The sequence below is a fragment of the Trachemys scripta genome, chromosome 22, assembly GCF_013100865.1.
Source record: "Trachemys scripta elegans isolate TJP31775 chromosome 22, CAS_Tse_1.0, whole genome shotgun sequence".
NCBI classification, from domain to species: Eukaryota; Metazoa; Chordata; order Testudines; family Emydidae; genus Trachemys; species Trachemys scripta.
Window position 1 is genome coordinate 10909331 of NC_048319.1, and position 9187 is coordinate 10918517.

Genomic DNA, 9187 nt, shown 5'->3' on the forward strand with positions numbered 1-9187 from the left:
GAGCATTTGCGATGAACTGTAGCGTCTGGGGGGCATCTGTCACGCCTAGTCTTCCCCTCCCCTCCGCGGCATCTCATCGGATCAGTGCTGGATTCTGGAGGTCCAGTTGCCTGGGGCCCAGCTCTGAGTAACCCTGCCCTGCTCTCCCTCTCCGCAGTGCGGCTCTGCCGAGTACATGGCTCCCGAGGTGGTGGAGGCCTTCAACGAGGAGGCTTCCATCTATGACAAGCGTTGCGACCTGTGGAGCCTGGGCGTCATCCTGTACATCATGCTGAGCGGCTACCCGCCCTTCGTGGGGCACTGTGGCACCGACTGCGGCTGGGACCGCGGCGAGGCGTGCCATGCCTGTCAGGTGAGCCAGCCCCTCTGCCTGGCAGCCTGGCCCTTGTGTGAAAGGAGCTCTCTTAGCTAGCAGCAGTAGTAGGTCCACTATCCTGTCTGGCACAGCCCCACACACTGCACAGCCGACCTCCTTCAGCACCTTAGCCCCCGGCTGAAATAGCCACTTGAAGTCGCCCCATGTGGCTTTCAGTGCAATGGTTTGACCTCTGGTTAAAGAACCCTCTCTCTGGCAACTAATCCTTGCTGGTCACGTAGAGCGACTTTGCTGGACATCTGACATCAGCTTTCCCTGCACACAGAGAATGCAGCTGGTAGGGTTGAGAGGGATAGCACAGTGGTTCGAGCATTGGCCTGCTAAACCCAGGGTTGTGAGTTCAGCCCTTGAGGGGGCCACTTAGGGATCTGGGGCAAAAATCTGTCTGGGGATTGGCCTTGCTTTGAGCAGGGGGTTGGAGTAGATGACCTCCTGAGGTCCCTTCCAACCCTGAGATTCTATGAAGGTTGGAGATTCTCTGCTTAGCTTCAAGCCTCCCGCTCGCCTTGGGAGGAGCTGCCTCCTAGGTCTAATCAGATTGCACAGAGGATCACTTTTACTTCTCTAAAAATAAACTTTGCTTGGGTGCCTCTTCTCTTCCAGAACATGCTCTTTGAGAGTATCCAGGAAGGGAAGTATGAATTTCCTGATAAGGACTGGGCCCACATTTCTTTTGGAGCCAAAGATCTAATTTCCAAGCTGCTGGTTAGAGATGCCAAGAAACGGCTCAGCGCGGCCCAGGTCCTCGAGCATCCTTGGGTGCAGGGGGTGAGTTCTGCTCTGAGGTCGTTTGATTCCCCTTCTCATTGTCTCCTGAGCTGCAGATCTTGGAAGACACTCTTCTAACGTCTAACTTCATAAGATTCTGGAACTGATTGTGTGGGTTCTTGGCACATCTGTGTAACACGGCTAGGAAGCTATGGCCATGTAAAGTCGGTGGGTCAGGCCTGGACTGAGTGACCCGAGAGAAGGGAAAATGGCATTAAAAATTAACTTATCTGGAGGCTCAAACTTCCAGAGAGAGCAGTTCCCTTCAACCAGCATTATGATCCTTCTTAGCCCTTCTATTGAGCCTCCCACCTGGAGTTCTCAAAGTACTTGGCAAACAGCTGAGCTTCATGATTTCCCCCGCTCCACCCCACCCAGAGAGACGGATGGTTTATTCCCATTTCACAGCAGGGTAAAGTGAGGCATAGGGAATTGGGGGGAGGAATAGCTCAGTGGTTTGAGCATTGGCCTGCTAGACCCAGGGTTGTGAGTTCAATCCTTGAGGGGGCCACTTAGGAATCTGGGGCAAAATCAGTACTTGGTCCTGCTAGTGAAGGCAGGGCTGGACTCGATGACCTTTCAAGGTCCCTTCCAGCTCTGAGATATGATTTGCCCAAGGTTCCTGGCGGAACCACGCTAGAGCCTGGGTCTCCTGACCTCTAGTCCTGTGCTCTAACCGCTCAACTGTCTGTCCCTAAAGAAAGAAGTTGGAGTCTTACAGAGCCATCGATGTAGGATTTATTGGTCTTGGGTACTTATCTGGCCCTGAGTGCTGGCGTATTGGAGCACCTCATAATCTTTAATGTATTTCTTCTGCGAGGTAGGACAGTGCTATTATCCCCATTGTACAGATGGGAAACTGAGGCACCAAGCCACTAAGGCCTGGATTCACCGTGGTATTCAGGCTCCTAGTGACGTGTCCAAGGTCACATAGGAAGTCTTTGGCAGAGCAGTAATTGAGTCCAGGTTTCCCACAAGCCAAGGTCACCCTACCTACTGGGGCCTCCTTCTACTCGACACCCACCACTTCTACTAGGAGGTGGTTTCATGGGTGTTGACTGCAGGCCCCATATCTGCTCCTGAGAGATGAGCTTTGCCACTCGACTCTAAATCTTGCTTCTGTTCTATTCCAGTGTGCTCCAGACAACACGCTTCCAACCCCCATCATCTTACAGAGGTGAGCGAGTCCTTTCTCCTGCACCCTGGCTGTGTAGGCACAGGGGGGTGGGGCTGCTGCAGAGAGAGAAGGTGTCTCTCAGCAGCTTTTGCAGTAGTTAGAGCAGCCCTCTCCATAGTAACACGATGAGCTCATCAGCCAGTAGATCTTGCAGACCTGACAATCCAAAGCCAGAGTGCATTGGTGGCGCCTGCACCATGAGGTGCTGAAAGTCCTCTGCCAGCCTCCCAGGAGCGCTGACGCTCCCGTCCAGTCAGCCAAGGGAGACTAGAGGGGCCTTGGTGTGGACCAGGTGACCCCACTCCATCTTCTGGAAGGCTTGCCCCATTGCCCCGTCACCTCCCTGGCACTTGTAGCCCCTGCTGGCCTGGTGAGGTGGGGCATCTAGACCCAGAACTTGAAGCAGGCTCTCCCATGAGGCAGTCCCAAGTCCTAACCAGCTGCAGGAGAACAAGACATTGGGGTGTCTTTGAGCCATCCTGTTCGGGTACCTACTCAGAACTTCAGGCCAGCTGAAGAGGCAGACCTGGAATAGGTTCCCTGGGGATCAAACACTGATTAAGCTCGTGTTTCCCACTCTTGAATCTCTGCCTTGGTTCAAAGAGCGATGATGGGAATGGGAGACCTCCTTCGAGCAGCTGCTGCTCCGAGGGTGGGTGTCTCATGCCACCCGTCCAGCCCCTGCTCGCTGACCTTGGCCTGTCTCCCCCTCCAGGAACAGCAGTGCCAAAGAACTCACCTCCTTCGCCGCTGAAGCCATCGCTGTCAACCGTCAGCTGATGCAGCACGATGAAGACGAGGAGGAGGAGGAGATGCGACCAATCATAATCAAAGCTACCTCATGCTCCATGCAGCTGTCGCCCCCTTCGGAATCCAGGCTGGCCAAACGGAGGCAGAAGAGCAGCATGACGAAGGCGGGGGCTGTGAGCCAGCACCTCGTTGCTCCGTTAGTCCTGGTGGGCGATCACGCGTGATCGCCTGCCTGCTGTGGCCCCCCACCCACTCCCTGTACATATGTATGTGCTGTATACGGGCGTCGTCCTTTTTTTTTTTTTTAAATGCCGTTGTTAGCTAGCAACAAGATCAGGACTCTGTCCTATTGGCTGGTTTCCAAGGTTTCACTGATCTTGTAAGTTCCTTTGTTTTGTTTGTTTAAAAACTTTTTTTTTTTTTTTTTTTTAAAGGTATTAAATCAAGTGTGAGGTTCCTTCACCCAGGGCACATTTAAGGACATTTAACAGGCGACGTATGAACTTTCTTGACTCTTTTTTTTTATTTTTATTTTTTTTTTTATTTTTTTTTTTCCCTACACCAAAGGACTATTTGTACAAGTGACGCTTTTACAACTTCAGCTCATTTCATACTGTGAAAAAACAAAAAAACAAAAAAAAGGACCCTCGGTTGTCTTTTTAACAACAAAAAGTAGCATTTTAACATTTATTTTTCCTAACGAGCTGCAGGTTTTTCTTTGAATTGGGGCTGAGATCAGTCAGCCGTGGGGAGCTCTTTTTTAAAAAACAAAAAAAACCCACAAACTGAAGAAAGGGGAAAAAAAAAAAAAAAAAAATCATTCCGGAGCTGGAATTGGCTAATCTAAGCTAAGGTGTTTAAAAGATAACGTGCCCAGGCATCGCACCTCTCAGAAAAAAGGGGTTGGGGAGGGAGAGGGTAGTCCTGAACCCTCATCCCTCCCAACGCTTCCCTTGCCATGGGGACTCCAAATGCAGTGGGATGCCACAGGAGTGAGGGAGAGTTTGGTTGAAGCTCTGTTTGGGAAGTAGATCTTTGTTGAATGCCAGGGCTTGATGTTGGGGCATGGGGGATTCTGTGGCATCGGAAGGGGGTGTCATTGTCAACGCAGGTGCCCCTGGTCCTGGAAGCTTAGTGCCCTCTGCTCCCGCTGAAGTCTATGGAAGTGGGGGGCATTCTGCACCTCACCTGGAGAGAGAATGTGGTGCTGGCAGATGGATTTCTGGCTAGAAGAGAGGAGAGCTGTGCTCATGAGGGCAGTTCATCTCCCTGGTTTGGATTGAAACTCAGCTCCCTGCTCCAAGATAAGCTATTTCAACCACTTTAGGGTTTTTATTTTTCTTTAAACAGCCTAGTTGTGCTTTGCTAAAGCAAACCCTGCTTGAATAGGACATTGAGATGTGTCTTCCTTCGTTCCCCTAGGTTCTGTCCTTCGGACTCGGAACTGAGCTGTACCGGCATGGTGCTTCCTAGGGTTAGATGATGTGCCAGGTACAGCTTGGATATGGGGGAGCGGAGGTGGGGACTGGTGGGATCTCCCCCAGTGTTCCCGGGTTTTTGAAACGTTCACATTCAGAGTTACTTCCTAACTCTGCGTGATAGGGCTGGTCCTGGCCTATGAAAGTCTGTAGGGACTTTGCCATGGAGCAGGATCCAAGCCTCTTCTGAAGGGTGAGTGAGCGCGTGCGTGTGTGTGAAGGGGGTCTCTGCCCCAGTTACTAGCTGCCAGTTTTGTGAAATCACACGAGCAGCTGGGTTCCCGGTAAACGGCAGGATCGACTCTAAGCTCTTGTCCTTACGGACTGTGGCTGGCGAATCCCCTGCCTCGGAAATAATCTGGTGCTTTTAAAAAGGAAAAACTCGTTCTTGCTTTCAGTGAGCTTTCTGTCCTAGGGCAACGAGCTGACCATTCAGGGAGAGGATCCGAAATGGTTTTCAGTCTTGCTGACTTGGTGACTCCTGGAAAGCAGCTCTGTCGCTGGGAGGCAGAAGCAAGTGAAAAGAAGTGTTTCCGTGGGATCTGTGTCGCTTAAAGGGTTCCATGGTGTATTTCATTTATTTTGAAATGCAGACCTTCCCAAGGCTCCCCCTCAAGAGGGAGGAGATGCTTATTCGAGGTGCGATCAGGAAATCCAATCTCTGGCGTTGGATGGGCAGGAGGTATACCTGAGGCGGGTTTCTGGGTCTTCATGCCGACGCAGAGGTGGACTAGAAGAGGAAGAGCTTTAATATTCTCCTTTGAGGGAGGCATGGTCTTGTGGAAGTTGGGTTTTTGAGTTGAGAAGCTTGCAGGGGAGCAGGGTCAGTCAGCAGGGCCTCTCGGGGAGGTCTGAATTGGAGGAGAGCGTGTGTGGTTCGAATGCGCCTTCCAGAGGTTCCGTAGAAGTGATTTTTCTGAGTTGAATTATGACACAAGCCTTCCCAAGCGGAGGCTGACCAATCAGGACGAGTCTGTCAGTGGTGCTGTAGCAGGGGTCCTAGGTGAGCCTCAACAACCCTCCTTGTCCATGGTGTATCTCGTGCTTCCATTTGTTCTGACGTCTCTTATCTAGTTTCCTGATCCAGCTTGGCGTGTAGCGCCTTCCCTTTCCTTGATTTCCTCTTGAAAAAATTAGTGTTATGGGCCTGATCTTTCAGAAGCACTGACTCTTCGATGGGGGCACGCTGGAGCTTGCGCACGCCCAGATGTTCTGCACATGAAAACCCCATATCTCCCTGTGGAATGTCAGGCCGGATTTGCCTGCCCTTGACAGTGGTGCAGATGGAGAGTAGCGCCACCGAGCTCGGTGTAGCGGTGCCGATGTGAAACTGGGAGTGAGGTGAACTCGGTGGCTTCATTCCGCCTCCCCTGAAGCCCCTCGTTTAAACAAGGCCGGCGTGTTTGTCTGAGCCTGGCAAGACGGAGGGAAACGTGCCTCCTGCAAATTACTGGTCTCCCTTTCTCTCTAACTGGATGCATCAAGCTTTATCGTTTAAAAGCCACCTCAAACTTCTCATCTAGGCACAGCTGGAGGTTTCCGGAACCTTCTGAGTTGGGAGTCCAGCCAGCCTCCCCTGAATTTTGGTGTTAGCCTGATGTTTTCTCAGACTGAGGCTGTTCTGGGTCCCTCCCCCCTCCCCCCCAAGACTGCTGACAGCAATACTATGCAATATATGTTCTGTTTATTTCAGGGAGGCAATTGTGAATAGCATCAGGGGTTTGCTGATCATTGGGTGTTTGGATCTCGATGACGCTTTGCGAAGGCAGGGGAATGTAAACTGTAACTGTTCCCTACCCTGTTCTGCAGAAGCAATTCCACTTCATCTGTAAGGGAAACAAATCCATACATTTTCTTGCTTACGATGATCAGCACTTGCTTCCCTTGACCGCAGAACTCCAGGGTGGCAAGGAGAATATGGGGGGAGCGCTGTATTGGAAGCAAGGGGGTACTGTACCTCGAAAAACAGGCTGCAATACTTCTCGAGACCTCCTTTAAAAAAAAAATCCATTATCTTGATTGTACATTGTTACTTTTTTATAGCTTATTTTGTTTTTATCCGTTGTAGATAATTCCTTGTTGTCTTATATTAAGAAATACTTGAATGATGTACAGTATGCGATGCCTCGAGCTGGTATTGTGAAAGCTATTGTAATGCTGCAGGTTGCAGCCTTTTTAAAAAACAAACAAACATGGGAAGGGATTTGCAGGGGGGGAATGTTTTGGTTTTCCATGATTTTGTTGGCAAACTTCCCCGTTTCCCACCCATGAAACTTTTTTTTCCTCCGCTGAAAGGCAGCCTACAAAGGCAAGGGAACTGGGTTGACCTTTCTTTGCTGCTTTGATGGGTAAAGGAGGTCTGGGGTCTTCTGGCCTCAGAAAAATCAGGGATGTAGGCCTGGGGTTGCCTGGTTTTGCTGGAGGACTGGCTGAAGATCTCGAACAGTCCTCAGCTGGGGTCAGATCTGGCCGTCTACCCTTGCTGACGATCTGCCTCCTTACATGTTTTGTGAGCTTTTTCTTCTCTTGGGGGAGATGTTCAGAGTCACAGATGGCACTTTTAGGCTCCTATCTGTGCCTCTGAAAATTTACCTCTTTAAAGAGGTGACCGCCTCATTCCATTGATTATCAGGGGAGCTTTTCTGACGGCTTGCTCGGCAGTTTGTTTTAAATCCACACCGGTTTAACTTGGTGTTTAAAAGTCAGTCCAAATACGATTCCCTTTGTTTTGCTGGCATGGTGCATCTGGCGCAATGCTAGCAGTTCTCCCATCAGCCAAAGTCTTCCAGGAAAATCTGTAGGCAAGACCCCGGATTGCTAATGAAGGAGAAACGCTTTGGAAGCAACTTTCATGCCATTTAAGAAACAAATAAGCAGCCCAGTTACCCTTTCCTTTCTCGGTTGCCTTTAAGAAGCACACTTGCTCTGAGGAAGTGCACAAGGCAGTGTGTGTTTGGAGGGAATTGTGAAATGCCTTGCACACTTGGGCTGAGAATTCAGCTTCATTTAGGCACCTGCATGATGAGACTTTATAGTATTCGGCCCCAAGTAGCTGCCATTATTCAGTGGGAGCAGAGGGCTTCATTGAGGGCATCTAAGTGGGAGATGTTGGGTGCTCAGGTCTTTTGAAAAATGTGGCCCTTGGTCTGTAGGTGTTAAGACAGAAGAGACGCTAATGCTAGTGCCCAGGATTGGGCCCGCATCCCACCTCCCCACTGGTTACTTTCCCTTGGTTTTGTTTCCAAAGACAATGCTTGCTCAGAATCTTTCTCTCTAGCACTTAAATGGTTCTGTGCCCAGTTTTAACCCTGTCTTGCCAAAGTCCTTTTTCTTTTTTTAAACCCATGTTTTCCTCCTTTATTTTTTTTAAAAGCCTTTTTTTCCTCGTAAAGCATCTGTCTTGGAGACTTTTTTCTTTTTCTTTTCAAAAAGTTTCTTGCAAGTTTTAGCAGGAAATTAAAAAAAATAATTTTTTTTGCTTATTTCCCCCTTGGTCCTCCTTCAGTCAATTAACTCAATTTAGAACTGGTTAGAAACTTTTACTGTGAATCTGACTTTTTTTATCAATACAGGAGAAAACGCTTTCTCCACTTTACAATTGATGAAGACTGCCAAAGCTGGGTTTGACATAAAATCACCTTAACGCACTGTTGGTTTCTACAATGGATGCCTCGAGCCAGGGGCTGGTTTAAAAATAAAAACGAAAGTAAAAACTAAAAATAAAAACAAAAATGAAAAAAAAAACAAGCACTTTATTGTATGTACCAGGTGAACTGATACAGCTCAATCGAAGTTTTCCTTTGTAACAACTGTTGATGCCAGAATTTTGTATTCTGTTTTGTAAGAATTTAATAAATGCGTTGAAACCTACCTGAGAATACTTGGCAGGGGTTTTTGTATGTCTTGCAGTAGTGTCTAGGAGCCCCAGTCACGGATCAGGGCTCTGTACGTGTTGTGGAACGACAGGACCGTTATCGGTGCACTTAAAACCTACGGCCCTGCAGGAGATTCTGGGGTTAGGTCTTGTCCCTCTGCGCATCCTCATCAGCGATGTGGAAGGGGGAATGACCCTTTAGTGAAATCTGCAGGTGATGCTAAATGGGGGAGGGGGAGAGGAGGGCAGCAAACAAGCTCAGGTGGTCAGAGATTAGAATCACAGATGGAAAAGTACAATGTCGCTAATACATCTCGAGGGAAACCACTCTGCAAAGCGGCCGAGGAGTGGGACGGAGAGGCAGGAAGAGCTGAAAGAAACATTGGGGCTGCTAGACCCAGGTTTGCAACGCGACAGTGGGGCGAGGTGATTTTTAGGGTGCAGATGCCAAAGGATCCCGGCTTGCAGCGGCAAGGTAACGATCCCTCTCGAAGGTGCTGGTGTCAAGTTGTAAACTGCCTACCCTCGCAGGGCAGGGCCTTTTCAGCAGCTGAGCTCGAGGCAGGGTGCTGGTGCTCGCCTTGATACCCTCTGCCGTGGAGTGCCCAGCGTTGGCTGTCGACCCTCTCAGCTGGTAGCACTTCTCCTTGCCCTGAAAATCTGACCGTTGAGTTGAGTGTGAGGTGACATGGCATCGATTTAGGCCTGCAGCTGGTTGCTTCAGGCTGCCGCATTGGCTCTACTCCTGTTGAAGAGGTGAGCGT

The 9187-nt window shown here is 49.7% G+C and overlaps 1 protein-coding gene across 1 annotated transcript in view; it reads left to right on the forward strand.

The window, feature by feature from the left end:
- Nucleotides 1–8419, forward strand: part of MKNK2 (MAPK interacting serine/threonine kinase 2) — a 28551-nt gene extending 20132 nt beyond the window's left edge. Inside the window, exons 11-14 of the mRNA XM_034754941.1 lie at nt 158–352; nt 980–1144; nt 2278–2321; nt 3037–8419. Coding sequence (XP_034610832.1) covers nt 158–352; nt 980–1144; nt 2278–2321; nt 3037–3295 — 663 coding nt within the window. The 3' untranslated portion in view covers nt 3296–8419. The remainder of the gene's footprint in view (nt 1–157; nt 353–979; nt 1145–2277; nt 2322–3036) is intronic.
- The last annotated feature ends 768 nt before the right edge of the window (nt 8420–9187 follow it).